An 18,369-nucleotide genomic window follows, 5' to 3' on the forward strand; every position below is an offset into this window, starting at 1 on the left:
AGTAGGTAGGGGTGGATGGGACAATAGGCAGTATGCGTGGTCCGTGCCCTGCAAGAGGTTGTCGTTGAGTGGCAGAGGGAGAGTGAACCCCCCACACAATCAGCCTGTGTCAGAGGAGATGTCCAAAATGGTGACGTTTTGCTGAGGGGTGAGTCTCCTTTTTACGTCACTGGCGTCTGTCCCTGTTGGTCCCAGCAGTGGTCCTGCTGACAGACAAAGTATTGCCAAGTACCTTGTGGCTTTATGTGGATTTCAGGGCAGTTCGCTCAGTTAGACAAAAGGCTCACCCACAGTTTTTTTGTTGTTTTTTGGGGGAAATAATTCCTGTTCTATTTTGGGCTTCAACTGAGGTGGCGGAGGGACACTGCTAATCAGTGTTTTTTGAGGCTGCCTGCTCTGATTGGGGTCTCTGAGGCACACCTTAACCTCTTGTGATTGAACCTCTGACTTTCAAAAAATCTCTCCAGCACTGCAGCAAAAGGGTGCACAGTCACCCCGCGGCTCTCACGGGGCGCCACGCTCCCAGGAGCGGTCTGAATTTTCGCATCTTTTGCCATCACTATAGGGGGAGAGTTTCCCAAGTCACCCAGCCCCGGTTCCTGTTGGTGTCACGGTTCTGTCTGCAGTTTCTCTCCCTCTTCGCACATTTTACTCGAAGTGGGAAGAAGAAACCAGGCCTCACCTTCAACACTTCGCTTAGGAACGGTCTCGACTCCATGTCCAAATGGATCGTTTACAAGCTGTGCTTACTACAGCAGGAAACAGTTTTCCTAAACTTCCCACTGTGACCTGACAACTCTCCCTTCCTCCGTTTCCAGTGACATGTCCTCACTTCTGCGCCCGCCCCGCGGCGTCTGGAGTGTCCTGATTTCTCCGAACAGTCTTTGCCAAGCAAACCAGGCTGTCTCTGCCATGCTCCTCAAAATTCTAACAGCCTTGTCCTCTCCCTGATTCTAAGACCTCTTCCACATTTTCGGGTGTCTTTTGTGTTAACTCCTTTGGTACCAACATCTGTATTGCTTTTCTGTTGCTACAAACTAAGGTATGACGACACAGGAGTTTAAGACAGCACCCACTTACTGTTCCACAGTTTCTGCACATCAGAAGCCCAGGCAGGCTCAGGCGGGTTCAGGGTACTCGAGGCTGCAATCGAAGTGTTTCCTGACTGTTTTCATCCAGAACTCAGGGTCCTCTTCCAGGCTCACTGTTCTCATTGGCTGGATTGAACTCTCTGCAGTTACACAAGCTCCCCATTTCGCTGATGGCAGGTGGCCTGGGGTCCAGCCCTCTGTGGCCACACTCCATTCCTTGCACACGGCTCTCTCCGTCTTCCAAGTCAGCAAGGGTGCATCACATCCTCCATACTGGGATTTTTCATTTCATGTTAGTGTGTAATTTGTGGACTGTGATTCTGATAAGACCTCCCTACAATGAGCATTTCAAGAATCCCTTGTGCCTTGATGTGAGAGCATACCTTCCTTATGCCATTTTCTCCCTCTGGCCTCTGGCTCCTGTTATCAGTGGTAGCACCTCGCTCCTCTTGGCTTTCAGGAGCCCTGTGAGGGCTTCCTTTATGCAACCTGTGTACATATCTGCAAGTCTTGCTTTTATCTTATCAATGACAGATTACAGGCTGAAATGCCAGGCACTTACTTATGTGACATTTCTAAATTCTTCTGGAAGCAAATAATAAATGTACATAAACAAATACAAGTAATAAAATAAAATAGTCTTCCTTCTTTTCAATAGACACTTAGCCAAATTAAACTATGTATTATAATATTCGCTCACATTACGATATAGTAAACAGGAAATGTATTTTGAAAAGACAATATGGATGTCAGTTATTAGGTGTGAAATTATTTTTAAAAAATGCTCATGTTGATGTACATTCTAATACACACTAATCTATTAGTTTATTAATAATTAACCAAACTAAACAAAAACTCTACTTTACTTTGCTGCTTGAAGGTAAAGTCCCTCCAACCACCAATGACTAAAGAAGGCAAAACTTTGTTTTTAATCTCCTTAAATTAAGAGAATTTAATCAGAGATAGAGTGACAGGTTGATTAAAATCAGTACCTTTGTATAGAACTAGAAAAGAGAATATTGTCATGTTATGTATTAATTTATAAAGTAATATTTCATTCAAAGTAAAAAAATTATCAATCTCTGTTCAACCATGATATTCAAGTTTCCTGGTCTTTAACTCTTTCAAGTCTCATTATGTTGGATAAAGATGCAAATTTTGATAAGCACAGTACTGAGAAGTGTCAGTGTAGATGGATATATTTTATATATATTTGGACTGTTATCCTATTTATTCATGTTAAGTGACTTACTGAGTTTAAAGAAAGCTGTTTAAGCCAGAGTTTCTTAATCTGGAGTTTTGTGACATAGAAGGGCATTATTCCTTTATAATAACACAGACTTTGTATATGCTTGCTTTTTTTTCTTTTCCTGGTGGAAAGTTTAAATTATGTGTCAAATTCTAAAAGGTTTCCATTTGTGGTACTTGAAAAACATGACCGTAATATTTTGCACCTCATTCCATCAAAATGTGGAGTCTATTTCACACTTGAATCTGGCCGGTCCTTGTGAACTGCTTGACCTATGAACTTGGCAGAAGTGACACTGGGTGAGGCCAGAGCCAGGCCTCAGGAGGCTGCCAGATGCCCCCTTGGCTCTCCTGGAGTTCTGAGACCATCATACTATGGAGAAGCCATGGGCAGCAGGAGCATACACCCCACTCCCTGCAGTCACCCTAGCCAGTGGCCCAGACATGGGAAATGAAGATAGCTAGGAAAAAGGGTTTGAGGGATCCCAGGGGTGACTACCCGGAACCACCCAGTCAATCCACACATCACAAGAAAGAGTAAGTCAGTGGGGCTTTAGCTTAGGGTATATGATGGAGCAGCAGACACCTGGCACCCAGATCCTAATGCCCCACAAAAAGCTGAGTTAGATTTCCAATGTGGCAAATGTGCTAGAAAAGACTTTGGTCAACATTTTAATGATATTTTTCTTCTACTACTAAGTCAAAATGTAATAATATTGAGTTTAAAAAATGGATTATTTTATAATACTTTTGTAATTTTTAAAAACTGTTTTTGAATTAATTTTTTTATTATTATTTTTTATGTTGTATATTGATTGTTTTAGAGAGAAGGAGAGAGAGATAGAAACATCGATGTGAGAAACATCCATCAACTGCCTCCTGCACGCCCCCCACTGGGAATCAAGCCCACAACCTGGGCATGTGCCCTGACTAGGAATCCAACTGGGACCTCTCAGTCCATGGGACCACGTTCAATCCACTGAGCCACACCAGCTAGGTTGAATTTTTATTAAGTAAAAATTATATAGAGATTTTGTTATCGTTGGAAAATGTTGAAATGTCCAGGCTTATTTTATCCGTACAGGAGTGCACAGGTCTAAATTCATATTCGATTTCTTCAGGTTAGGCAGCCACGTTAGCAGGTACCCTTTGCTCGGCTCTATTACTGGCTGAAAGGTAGAAGGGGGATGCCAGGCGGCACTGTAGAGCCATGACTGACCTAAGCCATGCCAGCCAGGCTTTTTATTACAGGAGAGAACCAAGCCCTTATGTACCAAACCACTGGAAGTGAGTTTTGTTAAACATGCTCAAACATGATCTGTAACTGCACCCACTACCTTGAGCCACTCTCGTCTGTGACGTGCACCACCGCCCACCTGAATGGTGTCACCTGTGGGTGTACAGTGCACAGTCTATGTATGAAGCTATTACGTGGTGACTCTGACCAGAACTACTCTCCTGGAGCATGAACCTCCTAATGCTACAACCAGGATGCCACCTTACAGACAAGGAATTAGGGAAAATGCAAAGGCATGAAAATAAAGTGTGAAATTAACCTTAAAAAAAAAAAAAGAAAAATTCTAAATGAGTCTGAAGATTAATGATAATGTGATGTGCATACATCTCATTTAAATTTTTTTCTTTAAACACAATTAAACACCCATGAACCCGAGGGAGTCAATGGCTACAAGGCTGCAGCAAGCTAGCGTTATAAACAACCCACTTGGTAATTAACACTGCTTAAGCAAATATTAAAAAAAACACACAAAACTGCAGATTTTAAAAATCAGTTTTCATCACACTAATTCTAGAGAATTTATACTCTCCTGCCTTTTTTGCTTGTGTTTTGGAAAACCACCTCAGAATTCACATTAAATAAATTAAAGTTAAATAATAAGATCAACACGCCTCAAACGACATGGATAGGATGGGAGTCAATAGAATGGGAAAGTAGGCACAGCACAGTCCGCGTCGTTATCTGTTTTTCTAGTTAAATGTGATAGCTCTTCTTTGAATTTCCTAAGACCAGATGGTAAATTAGCTTAATATTTGGGAAATAAACACACTAGTGAATAGGAGATAGAGCGCATGGTTTTAGCAAAATAATTAAAATAGTACATTTTGTATTCTACCGGTCGACAGTGCATCTGCTTTCCCATCAGACATCTGAAATCTAAGTAACCCAGGTCCACTGGCGCGCAGACAACTGGCGTCTCATGGAAGAGGACCTGCCTGTGGCCAGGCCCGGCCAGTTCATCTCCTCCACCTTCTGACCTCGGCCATGGCCTTTCTTCCCCATGGGGGCCCCTGGAGTCACCGGACTGAGCCCCGGTGCCCGCTTCCAGCCCGCCTCCCACCTCCGGGGGAGGCCACGACCTTTTCCTGCGGCGGTGGGAACGCCGCCCTGTACCCCGCTGTTCTTATTCTTGCACCATCCTTCCCAGTCCCCCCTTCCTCCCAGTCCCAGACTGAGAAAGCACAGCACGAGAACCACCGCAATGCAATGGGCTGAAAGGGACGCGGGTGACTGAGGAGGATGGGTCTGGAGTGGCCCTCCAGGGCCAGGGGGCTAGAGGGGGGCAGGGGGACCACGCTCCCGGCCCAGCTGCGCCCCTCCGGGCGGATATGGCCCCCAAAGCCAGCGAGTCCCTCGAGCCTGGAAGACAAAGGAAAGCTCAGGGCCGAGCGGTGACGGGGTGGGTGGGAGCAGCGACTCGCGTGAGCACGGGGACGTGAGAACGCAGCCCCCGCCCCGTTCCCCGCCCCCGCCCCTCCCCGAGAAGGGCGGGGCCCCAGGCCGCCCTGAGAAAGGTCTCCCCGCAGCGCGAGCCGCGGGTCCCAGGAGGCCACACGCGCCCGGCCACAGGCGGCGACGGGCCCGCACGGTGGGGGCGGGGCGGGGCCGGGGGCGGGGCCGGCGGCGAAGAAAGACGGCGGGCCGGGGGCGGGGCCTGAGCGGACGGGCGGGGCCGCCGGCGGGGCGGGGCCACGAGCGGGGCGGGGCGGAGCCGGCCGGTCCGGGGCTGCTCGAGACAGTCACTGCCCTGGCGGCGGCGGCGGCGGCTGGCCGGTGGGGGCTGGGAGCGGCACGACCGCGCGGCCGGCGCAGCTGGAGCTGGCAGCTGCCGGGGCCGGGCGCAGGGTCCGGAGCCGGGAGCGCGCCCCAGGCCGGGCGGAGCCGGAGGCTGCAGCGGGAGTCCCGGGCGCGCTGGCGACGGCGGCGTCTCCGCGGAGCAAGTGTCTGAGGCTGAGATTCCGGCGGCCACGGCGGCGGCCGGGGCCGAGGTAACCGAGGCAGCCGGCGGCGGCGCGGCCGGGCTCCTTCTTGGGTCGGAAGCTCGGGGGCTGCGGCCGGGGCGCGGACCCGACCCACCCACGCACTTTCCAGGCTGGGACCCGGGGCGCCGCCGATCCCCGTGCTCCGCCGAGGGCCGGGCGGGGGCGGGCTCGGGGCGCGGGGTGGGGGCGCCGAGCGGGACGAGATCCGGAGGCGACCCCTCGGCGGGGATTGGCAAGGACGTGGGGCACCCCTCCCCCTTCCAAAGACACACCCCAGTCCCAGGGCGGGGCGGGCGGCCGAGGCGTTCCCAGCCTGGGCGAGGGAAGACCTCGGTGTGGCGGCTGCACCTCCGTCTGCGGCCCCTCCGAGGTGCCCCCCGGTGGCTCTTCGGGGCTGCTTGAACGGAGGTGCTTCTGTCGCCGGGAATCCCGGAATTCCTTTTGTCTGTCAGCCGAAGCCAGCGGCCGGAATCCAGGCAGACACCCGCCGCCGCCGGGCGCTCGCCTCCGGATCCCTTTCCTGCCCCGGGCGGGATTCTCCCCGGCGGCCGTCCTCCGTCCGCCGGGTGGACTGCGCTGCTCTCCCCCATCCGAAACTCCCCCCGGGCACCGAGCAGGGACCGACTCACGTTGTACCTGTGTTTGGATTTATCCTGCAAGTGAGATCACCCCCCCCACCCCCTCTCCTTTTTCTTTAACCCATTGCCATCCAGCCTCCGCCCAGGTAATCACCCCCTGGATTTTGCAAACTATCAACAAAGAAGTGGGGCTGGTGGAGTAAACAGAGCCCTTGACCGCCTGGGCTGTGCAAGTTAACAGCTGCCTAGCCGGCGCTCTTCCCCCAAGCTGGTGGCAAGAGCTCGGCTAGGTTTAAGGATGTCGCTGTCTGTGCGCCTCGTCTTTCCCCTCTTCACCAGTGAGGTTCTGAAAATCGAGGGTAACTTGATTACAGGGTAGCTCTTCGGGAAGCATAACCATAGAGGAAGAAAACTACGGAAAAAAAAAATGTAATCATGATGTTAGGGTCATTGTCCAACTTTTTGAAAATGCCCCAAATGAAATATATGGATTTGGGGGATTAACTGGTAAATTGTATCCTTTGATAAGTAAGCTTTTAACATATATTTCGCAGGAAGATAATTTTGTTTTATTCCAGGTGCTTGTGGAAATTGTTGATTACCCAGACATCTTTTAAGAGGACCCTGTGAACAGGTTCATTAAGAATCTGTCTTGAAAAGTACATTTTATGAATGCTTTGAATTAAGAGGTGTTAACAGTGGTCTATCATTTCTGCCACATAAGAGACCATAATCTAAAGTTGCATCCCTGGCAATTGTCCCTATGCCTGAAGAGTGACAGGATCTAGTAGTTTGAGTGTCTATCCTTCAACAAGAGGTATAGAGCCACCTACCTACTGCATAAATGTAATCTCTTTGATGACATTGACTATAATGGACACCTTTTCTGATCTAATTTTCAGATACAGAATTAACTCTTGGAATCTGGAGAAGCATTTTGTACAAATTGAAAGATTGGGCTTTCGCTCTAGTTTTCCAGATGTAGTCTTATCTGCGTAATTGAAGGATCCACAATCACATAAACTCACTCGTAACCATGGAGCTAAGTAACCCATCAGGATATAGAAGAAGTGCTGCTGAACTTAGGAACCAGGCAGTTGTTCACCAGTTCAACAATTAAACTCCTATAGTCCCTGCTGATAATCAAGGATAAAGAGCCAAATAAAGTCATGCACATTCTATTGACAAATGGACTCTGTGGCTGTTGAATTTTACTGTAACTGGTTACTCAGTCATTCAGTCATCTTAATATGCAAGTTACATCCTAATGGATGTAAAGACCTGTGTTGACGTATTCTGATGTTAGCTAATGTTGAAGATAAGAAACCTATTATGACTAATCCTTGGGAAGAGAAAGTCTGCAAAATGGCTCAAACGAGTTTACTGCAGGGGAAGCAGTTTTACTGTAGGGAGTGGGTTTTCCACAAGCTTCAGCATTGCCTCCAGGAGAAAACTAACTGCTGCAACAGCACTGTCAACACACCACCCCTCCTGCTGAATTCTGGGAGCAGTGCTAGTGTTGTCTCTGGAAAAGGAGCTGCCTGGGGTGTGCTGTTGGTAGGAGGGCCTGGCAGTGGCAAGACAGCCCTATGCACTGAGCTCTTGTGGCCAAGTTCACCTACCAGCGTGCAGAGAGGGTTACACCGCCAGGCCTTGGCCTTCCATTTCTGCAAAGCCCAGGACTCTGACACGTTGTGTGTTGGAGGGTTTATTCGAGGTCTAGTTGCCCAGATCTGCCACAGTGGACTACTCCAAGGATATGAGGACAAGCTAAGGGATCCAGCAATCCAAAGCCTCTTGCAGCCTGGGGAATGTGAGAGGAACCCAGCTGAAGCATTTAAAAGGTAACAATCAGAATGTCATGGTGGCCCCGTTTCTATGCAAAAATTAAAATGGTTTTTAGATTATTTTAGGTTTTTTGTTTTTTTTGAAACTGTGGATACCTGTACTACTGCTGTAAATTTGGGGATAATCTGTGGTTGTGAATAAACCTGTTTATTTGAATGTTGAAGGAAACAAAATTTAAGCTTTATTTGCACAAGGCAGGGATTACAAGTAGGTCTTCTATAACAGAATTTGAAGCACTGTAAAAACAAATTGTTTTTCAAATTAATGCCAGTTATTTATTTGCGTTTCTAATAGTGCCTGTAGTTGGGAAGGGGTGTCTGTTCTTATGGAAGAGAAGAACATTGACACGGCTGCATTTTTAAGAAACTAGACGTGGCCCAGAATTTACTCTCAGCAGTAGAATCTACTGTCTTTTTTGTTTATATTATTATTCCTTTAAATAAGAAAAGTTCTTTTTGAAACATTCTGAAGAAGATTTGCTAATGAGTTTGGGGATTATTTACCTATCAAGTAAAGGAAAGTTGAGTGATATTTTGAAATATGTGATCTCTCCAAAGGAATGATAATTTGGCATCGTTTCAGTACTTCTAGCGAGTGATACACAAGAAATAATAATTTTCCTAATCTTAATTAAGCATTTTCCCATGGTAAAAGGATCGGTTTAAGACGTGATTTAAGTTGTTTTTTAGAGTTGTTCCAGATTCAAAACGTGTCTTTAAAAAACAATTCCTTGAAGATAGTGTTTTGCATCTCACCCTCTGCTCATTGTGAAGCAGGCACGTTGTTGTGTTTGCTGTTGCCTCACTGCTGCTCAGTCCTCTGTCCATACCTGGCCCCCACACAGGAGGTAGTTCTTGGCAGGCAAAAGTTTCTTTCCCAAAGATGCAGGTGTACTCACTGGAGATTAGTGTGGGTGTGTGTCTGCCTCTGTCTGTGTGCATGTCTCTAGGAGTCATTTGGGCTTTGAATTGCTGTGACAGCGATTTTGGTCTTTTGATGTCCTCAGATCTAATGATGCGCAGTCTATGAAGTTTGGTGCGACACTGAAAATAATAGTAATAGTAGCAAGCACTTTGTGTGAGTCCCTGTTCTGAGTGCTGTACCAATATTAAGTCATTTAGTCTTCCTAACAGTCCTGTGAGTTAGGTTCTGTTATTAGTCCCTTTTCTTGGATGAGGAAACTGAGGCACAGCCTAAGTAACTTGTCCAAGGTTACAGGCTAGTAAAGGACAGAGCTGGGATTTGAAAGACAGGTGTATGTGTATAGGTTTGTAATCATAGACATTCTTTGGAAGTCTTAAGGGGAAGAGGGATAGCTTTGACATTTGTGGAGAAGGGGTGTGTGCCACAGTCGTGGTTTGGGTGTAGTACTCGGATTACCCCTGTACTTGATGAGTGGTAGTCCGAAGTGATCGCCATGGATAGTGGTACAGAATTCCAACAGGTGAGTGGTTATGGAAGTCAGCCAGAGGTTGTGTCTTTGAGAGGTGTGATACTCTTGTAGACCTTTGAGTGTGTAAGTGTCATCCAGTAAAACTTAGGGCAAATCTATTTCCTGTTGCTGTTAGCAGTCAAAGTCTGGGTTAAAAATACATCATTCTTAAATCAGTGAGGGCGTCTGCTGGGTGATGCTTGTGGCACAGAGGTGAGCTGCCAGGTTTGATGGACAGTGGTCAACATGGAGTCACTGTGTACGTATGGAATCAATCATGTAGTCTAATATAAAACAACTTTTTTGGAGGCTTCCAGTCTCTGTACATAAACAACTCTTTGCCTCTTGACTTAATGCTTTTTCTGAAGATACTGTCACTAGTTGAAGAGCTGAATTTGTTTTTCTTGTAAGTCATTTCACAAGCCATTTGGATTTATTGACACCTTAGAAAATCAGTTTCAAAGAGTATAGTCTGAGTTTAACTTAATCTACCTAATTATGTAATTTATTTTATTGGAATTCATATTAAATTTCTAATACTTTCAAATATTTGAAATCATGTCTGATAACTGTATGTTTTTTTTATATATTCTGATCCTGAGCAGATCTTTCTCTATAGTATCACAGATTTTCCTGAAAAAGGTCCTTTACTCAGTTGATTGTCTATTTTTGTTTTTGTCTTTTCCTGTGTGAATTTCAGTCATTAACTAATTGGAGAGAAATAAGAAGCAACTGGAGTGTGTGTAAAAACCACACCAGTGCGGACGATCTGACTGAGGAGCGAACACTGCATTCCCAGTCTGTAGTTGGTAGAGAAAACCTAGTGTTTCTGCCTGGACCATTGTGGGGCTCCAACTTCATCTCCTACTGGATCTGTCAAAAACCTGGGTCATGTTTTTTTTAATCATTAAGGTAATTAATGAAGTCATTAAATAAATGAAGTAATTTGGGTATTGGAACAACTGTTGCTGATAATTCATTAGATAGAGACTTCCTCTGTGAAGCTAGAAACATGAGAACACAGTTCGAAGTTAAAAAGAAATATTGTTGCATAGTCGATGGTATTGATGGCTTCTACTTTTGGACAGATAGTCAAGGTTTGATGGTGGGTTCTGTTAGTGACTGCGACTGACTTGTGAAGTAGGTCCTTCGGAGAATTTTAATCGGAATGTACCTTATTTAGGCAGGATAGATGTCATTTAACAGGTAGACCATGGGCAGAAGATCTTTCTTCTCAAGGAGTTAAGAGTAGTTTGAGGGAGGTGGACATCAAGGTAGCTAATTATAACAGAAGGATCCAGGGACCTGAGTTAGGGAAGGAGCGTGTGGGGTCGTGGTTTGGGGTCTTGTGCCTGGTTTAGCACAGCTGACAGTGGTCACTGAAGTCATTCCACCAGAATCTTCTTTCTAAACCTGCTGGCCCTGCGCCCATAGTCCTGGAACCCAAAGGCCTTTGTGGAGATTTAGGTGGATGCAGGAAATACAAACCTTTGTTCCTGGTGGATAGCATTCCTAACTTTTATTTATTTGTTTGACAATCTGTAAGACCAGGTGTGAGTTTTCTATGTGTGATGTCAATTTTCCCCATGTTGAGTGAAAAGATTTTGTTCTGTGCGATTTTCAGGATTACCACAAATTAAGTGTGAATGGAATAAAATTGTGATGAAGAACTAAGGATGAATGGTTCAAAACTTGAGAGTCTAGCAGAAAAGCTGTGTAAATGGTGAAAGGTAACAGTGGCTTGTTAGGCTTGGAAACTGGAAGTCTGAACTCTGACAGTTTGTGTGTAAGTCGGATAGGCATCCTTAAATGGTGGAATCTTCTTTCTGTTTATCTTCTCCTTGAACATTTATCACTCCTCACGTGTATCTCTTTAGATTTTAGCTTACTTTGTAGTTACTTATGCATATATCTTCTGTTAGCTCCTCTGTTAGGCTTATGCTTCTTCATGACATTATTCATGACTGATTAATTTTTTATATTTTCCATTGTGCTTTGAGCAGCACTTTTCATATAGTTATTGCTAAGTGAGTATCATTTGAATGCTTCAATAACTGCTACTTACCTACCTAGACTACGTTTGAATCCAATGGAGGACAGCTGAAGCTCATGCATATGAAAGGGGATTGAAATGTTTTATCCTTCAGGTCCGTTTTCAGTGCAGACCAGATTGGTGTAGTGATTATTAATTTATTAACCTGCTGTCTGTCTGCTCCTTAGTACGCATGCATATGGCATTGGTCCAGACAGTTTTAAGTGGCCAGATGTCTATCTTCTGTCTCAACTGGCTCCAGGTATCTTGGGTAAATTCAAGAACAGGTACTTCCTTCTTAACCTCCGTTGTAGGGTATTTTCAAGGCAAAAGATTCCCTTTCCATGATCTGCCTTGTATAACTAATACTATTTAAGATACCTGTTATCCATTCTTAAATATTGTCAGATTAAAAGAAAGATCTTGTGAAAGGGTCTTTACTATTCTCATCTTGAACAAAATAAATGAATAAATATAACGTTCATAATCAAAATTCCACATTTCCTTTAGTTTAAGATTGTCACTTTTCACTGAAATGTCTGTTGTTTCCAGCTTTTACTGTTAAATTTACTTTGGACTTTCATTCATTCAAACTCTCCTACTTTCTCTTCCTGAAATCCTTCCTTCCTACCCTAGATGGGCTTTCTCTTTCCTGCTTCATGTCTGAGCGGTGCATTCGTCTGGTACCTGTATCTTTGCTGAACTGCCCCCCCCCCCCATCACTTCTGCATGATGATGGCCCAGCACAGCGCTCTGTGTTCTACTGGGTAGTGTTGGCCGTGTTCACAGTGTCGGCTGGGCCATGCTTTTATTTATGTGCTTCTTGATAGCTCGGATTTTTTTTCCAGACCAGAGAGAGTCAAGTGAATGTTTTTCACCCAAGTCAGGAAACTTCACACGCATAACCAGACTTTTAAAAAAAATTTTTCCTTGAAAAAAGGAAATTTTGACACTATTAGGTTCTCATTCCTGTGAAGCAGTAAACTGGTTGGGCGTTGGCGGCTGGTCCGGATGGGCCTGCACACTCTCTGATCCAGTCCCCCACCCGCTCCCTCCAGCCCAGGCCTGTCATCTGTTCCTGTGCGCCAGCCCGCTCCCCGAGGCCTTCCAGACAACGGGTTTCCCCTTCCTCCGAAGAAACACTGTATCCTCACCTCCCCCAAACGTGCCTTCACGTTATCGCCAACGTGTGTTTGCAAGTGCTTCTTCCCATCACCTCGCCTCTTCCCGGCACATGACGTGTGACCTCCTCCGTGTGCACAGAACGTGTTGAGGTAGAGCAGCTTCTGAAGCGACTGTTCAACCTGGTTTTCGCCTTAGGTGGTATATTTATTTTTTTTCTATATTGATTTTAGAGAGAGAGGAAGGGAGAGGGAGAGAGAGACAGAAACATCGATGAGAGAGAATATTGACTGGCCGCCTCCTGCAAGCCCCCCACTGGGGATCAGGCTCACATCCTGGGCATGTGCCCTGGCCGGGAATCAAACCGGCGGCGTCCTGGTGCAAGGGTTGACGCTCAACCACTGAGCCACACCCACTGGGCAGGTGGTATATTTTAGAACTATTTTTTCATCATCTCTCCTGTGTTCCTTGCAGAATCCCCTGTCCAACTGTATTCTTTGGTGGCTGTTCCTCTGGGTGTATCTTTTCTATTCATACTCATTCCTTCAGATATTTTATTTACTTATATGGATGACAATGCTTGTGTCTAATGAGATAGCAATCAAAGCTACATCAACTGCCTTGACTTTCACTCTGCTCAGTATGTCTATATATATCTCTTTATGGAGTGTCCCTCACGTACCTTCCAGTGTTCAAACCACCATCTCCTTCAGCATTTCTGTTCGTTGGCTCATTTGTTCACTCATTGCTTAAGTAGTCCGTGCCCGCTGTGTGCCCACTGTGTGCCAGATGTGTGCTAAGTGCCAGGGCTAATGCGTGAGCCCCACAGGACACCGAATTCAGTGTGTGTGTGTGTGTGTGGGGAGGGATTGCATTGAACAAAAATAAATGTAAAAATGCAGCTTTAATAAATGCTAAGAAGAAAGGACAGAGGATAATTGAAAACGCATATCGAAACAGTTACTGAGTCTTTATTATGAAGCCTGTCATTATCGGGAATTCTGGAAAAACTGATTATCTGAGTTGTTTCACAATTATTCTTATTTCTTAGACCCTTTCCACTTACACGCGTGATCGTCAGATCGATGTATTGGCAACACCTGGGAGGCAATCAGAACTGCAGTGTCAGGTGTGCTGACTGCTCTGCAGCTGAGACCTCAGTGGGTCCTGTGCGCGCTGAACCTTGGGAAGCGCTGGACTAGGTTCTCGGGTTTTCTCTATTTTCTGTTGCGTTGGATTTTAAGATATTTGATCTTTTTCTTGGAATGTTTCTTGAATTCTTTTACCCTAATCTAGAATTTTCATTCATCCACTCCTAGTTGGTCTACTTAACTTTAGCCCTCTTGATGCTGATTCACTTTGGTTACAGTTGGCCAATTAACCGTAGCAGGACAGCCCTTTCTTGAGGCCGTCCCCCTGAGCTGAGCCGGTGCTAATCGACACAAGTTCAGATTTCTCCGCCGGGCTTTAAAAGCTCCTGATAATTCGGTTCTGCTCCATCTAAAGCGTGTATCGTGTTTCCGAACTTCATCAAAACACATTAAGCACATTTATTCTTTCAAGAAATATTTCTATGCACAGGAGATAGTGTTAAAGTTGATGGGAAGATACGACAATAAGAATATTCTCATTTTTTTGTACTGTGTTAGTAAGAACTTCATATGCGTAGTAAGGATTTGGCCTTTTCTTTGTTATATATATGGTGCAGATTTTTTTGTTTTTAGCAATTTTGCTCTCTTAAAAAAAGTTTTTTGAAGTGAAATGGTTTTTATATAGTAAATAATTCAATGTTATGAAGTAAAATAAGTACTTATTTTTCTGCCCTTAAAAATCTTTGAAGTGTATTCTGATTGGTGGCTTAGCTTTACTTTCTGGTTGATCTAGTGATGTCTTTTGTTTTCTTCTTTTTTTTTTAATCCTCACCCAAGGTTATTTTTCCATTTATCTTCAGGTAGAGTGGGAGGGGGGGAGGGTGTGAGGAAGGGGCACAGAGAGAGAAAATACCATCAACATGAAAGGGACATATCGACTGGTTGTCAGCTGCTCAACCCTGGGGTGCCCTTGACCAGAATCAAACCCGAGACTCTTTGGTCCGCGGGCCGATGCTCTATCCACTGAGCCAAACCGGCCAGGGTGATGTAATGATGTCTTTGACCATACATAATTGTCTTAAATTTCAAACACATTTCTTTCTTTCGTGTTGTCCTAATCTCAGAAATATTGCTAATATCATTTTTTTAATTATATACGTGTAAAGCTAAATGTAGTCTTTGGTAATAAAGCAGAATTTGAAAATGTCCATGGACTTGCTTAATAAAAATAAGTAGTAATTAAGGAACTATATCTTACCTGTGATTATCTTGACAGATGATTGGAGCTCTGCAGAAGCTGGTGACCTTCACACTCTGATGCATGATTTGCATACATAGAAACTGGTACATGGACTGACTGGCCCTTCTTCATTATCTCTCCATGTAGCCTTGCTCTTTGCCATATGCTGTTGCTGGTCCCTCTGCTAGAGGACAATTGTACTTCTCTGCCTTTTGTTTTGGGCTCAGCCATGTGTTTTTCTTTGGCCAGCGAGATGCTAGCAGACAAGGTCCGAACAGAGGTTTAACATGTGGACGAGGGGCAGAGCCTGTCCTCTCTGGGTTGCCATCATGTGAAGGGGACATATTCTGGTTCAAGGAGGAGGAGAGAGGTGTGGAGCAGACCAGACCCAACCTGCAGGGTGACTCCAAGTCTAGAAGAGAACAACAGACAGACCCAGGAGAATGCATGCATGATTGTTATTTTAAGCTAAGCCACTGGGGTTTGGGGTGGTTTGTGGTATATCAATAATGTGGTGGTAGTCACTAACAGTACAAAAACCAAGGAAATAATATTTTAAATATTATTCGATTCATCAGCTCTTTCTGCTCTATCCCAGGATAAAACAAATGCCTGCACCCCTCTCCTTCTCCAGGACTGCTGCTCCCATTCTGTCTCGCCCTGATCCTGTGGTGGCCTCCAAGTTGGTCTTCTTGTTATGATTGTTGTGTCTCTTCACAGAGCCCTGCGGTGTCAGATCACACTGCCTCCTGTGCTCACAACTGGTCCAGGGCTTCTCACTGCCTTTGGAATAGTCGAAGCTTTACATTGTCCAGCCCTTGCCTGGCCTTTGACCTCAGCTTCTACCTTCACCCTTGTTCATCACCGTCCATCCACAACTGCCCTTATTCTATTCTGAAATAGGTCACGTTCTGGCCAGCAGATTTCTGTGTGGCTACTTGGTTTGGTATCACTTAGGTGTGTCAGCTTTACAGTTACCTCCTCAGAGAGCGCCCCCTGTCCACTGAGTCTTTAGGCGACTCCCCACCTGGTCACTTTCTTAAATCACATCATCACACTTGTTTTCTTCTTTTCTCCTTTTTTTTTGCATTTGTTTTATCTGACTTCCTGCCTACTTACTGGAAGGAGCAGAGTACTTACCTGTCTTGTGCCTTTTGTATCTCCCGAGTTTTGAATATAGTAGAGACTCAGTAACTATTGCTTGAATGAATAACTATATTTTAATTTAAAATTAAACATTATGATCTGCCACATTGATAATTTGTGTTTTATTTAAAAGTCATATTCACTTAGAAAGGAGAAAAAGACTTCTGCAGCTTAAGTCTCAGTTAATATGTTTGTTAACCGCTGCTTTAGAGAGAGAAGCAGTTTGCAGGTTCGACTTCACAGGGATCGGAAGGGCAGCACACCAGTGGCACGGGGGGAAGGGGGATGTAGAAAGACTTGGTGGGGCATGCCCACTGCTGCCACCTCAGATGTTTCCTTTACGCAGGAAAGTAAATAAACAGGAAAACAAACTCGCATGCACCCATCTTGCCACATTTGCTTTAAGTCTGGATTTTCTGTTTTAAAGAAAAATAATCCACATTGGAAGCCCCTCAGGTCTCTCTGATTCTGACTCACTGGCCCTAGACAGGCGGCCCCTGTGATTAGTGTGTGTGGGTTGACGGTCTGTGCAGTTTGACCACCCAGGGAGATGGCGTGTTCCACAGACTGTGGTCTGCTCGAGTTTGTGTACTTTTGACTCTGTATCATCAGTTCTCGAACCTTTTTATTCTAGGTCCCGTTTATACTCTTGAAAATTATTTAGGACCTCAGAGGACTTTTATTTATGTGGGATATATCGATCAACATTTGCTTACTTGAAACTTAAACAGATACACTGACATATGTATTAATATATTTATTATTACTAATAAATCTATTCCATATTAACATAAATAACATTTTAATGAAAGAGTAAATATGTCCAAGACAAAAAGAAATACTTAAAAGAGTGGCATTGTTTTACTTCTTTTTGTGCAAATCTTTTTAGTATTAGGCTTAATAGAAGACAGCTGGGTTCTCAGCTGCTTCTGCAGGCAGCCTCTGGAAGACTCCACAGGTTCTGGAGAGAAGCAGAGTGAAAAAGGCCAACGGCAGTGTAGCTTTGGTGTGACCCCGGAAGGGCCCAGAGGGTGGGAGGCCCTGGGGTCCCCAGCCCACTCTGGAAACCACTGTTCTGTGTGAACGGTGCGCGTGGACATCACTGTCCTGCAACATTTTGTGCGCAGCGTCTTTTGTGTTTACCTGTGTTGTTGCCTGTGGATCTACATGATTCCCGTTAACTGCCACATGGTGTGATTCCACTCTTTATATGTCATCCATTTGTTGTTATGTTGATACTCATTGGAGGTGTGTCTAGCCTTTTAACTGGAGAGCGTGCTGTTGAGCATGTTGGGGTACCCTCACGGTCACATGCTGGGAGCAGCGGAAACGAGGCCGAGTTGCACGCCTACAAGTGAACTTTGGGGTGACTGCGCACGGTCCCCCTCAGCTCTGGGTGTGTCTGCTCACACTGCTGTGGCAGGTGCACTTGCTCTGGTCCAAGTTCTTCGGTTTGTAAAGGAACTGCGAAAGGGTATCTTTCTCTTTTAAATACCTTTGATCCCGTGGCTTGCCATTTTGCTTTTGAAAATTTTTGTTTTGAAGTGTAAAGAATGAATATAGTCAATTATATCATTTTTCTGTATAATTTCCTTTATGGTTTGGCCTTTTGGGGTCTTAATATTTTAAAACGTGTTTTCTACCTGATCCAGCAACGTTTGTTGAATGGTTGGCTCATCTTCCACTCTAATCTGTAATAATTCTACCAGAGTAAGACAGACAGACAGACACTCTAATCTGTAATACTACCAGAGTAAGATAGACAGACAGACAGACACACTCTAATCTGTAATAATACTACCACAGTAAGAGAGACAGATGGACAGACAGACAGACACACTCTAATCTGTAATAATACTACCACAATAAAACAGACGGACAGTCAGACACACTATAATCTGTAATACTACCATAGTAAGACAGACAGACTGAGAGACACACTATAACTTGTAATACTACTACCACAGTAAGACTGATGGACACACACACACACACCTGTATGTATGTATTTCTGAATTTTATTTTGGTTTATTCACTCATTCACTGACTTACACATATACATTGGGTACCAGGAATGCACCTGATGCCATTTTTTTTAAATCCTCACCCACGGAACTTTTTGCATTTACCTTCAGATAGAGGGGGAGGGAGGGGGGGAGAGAGAGTGAGAAACATCGATGTGAGAGAGACACATCAAGTGGTTGCCACCCACACGACCCCAACCGGGGCTGGGGACAGACTGCAACTGAGGTACATGCCCTT

At 45.0% G+C, this 18,369-nt stretch overlaps 1 protein-coding gene across 1 annotated transcript in view; it reads left to right on the forward strand.

Annotated features, from left to right (window-relative positions):
- Positions 1–5,582: 5,582 nt before the first annotated feature.
- ANKRD50 (ankyrin repeat domain 50) overlaps positions 5,583–18,369 on the forward strand; it is a 30,871-nt gene continuing 18,084 nt past the window's right edge. The window contains exons 1-2 of the mRNA XM_036242068.1: positions 5,583–5,624; positions 7,099–8,040. Of these exons, the coding sequence (XP_036097961.1) occupies positions 7,496–8,040 (545 nt within the window). The 5' untranslated portion in view covers positions 5,583–5,624; positions 7,099–7,495. The remainder of the gene's footprint in view (positions 5,625–7,098; positions 8,041–18,369) is intronic.

The sequence above is a fragment of the Molossus molossus genome, unplaced genomic scaffold (genome assembly GCF_014108415.1).
Source record: "Molossus molossus isolate mMolMol1 unplaced genomic scaffold, mMolMol1.p scaffold_m16_p_4, whole genome shotgun sequence".
Classification (NCBI taxonomy): domain Eukaryota; kingdom Metazoa; phylum Chordata; class Mammalia; order Chiroptera; family Molossidae; genus Molossus; species Molossus molossus.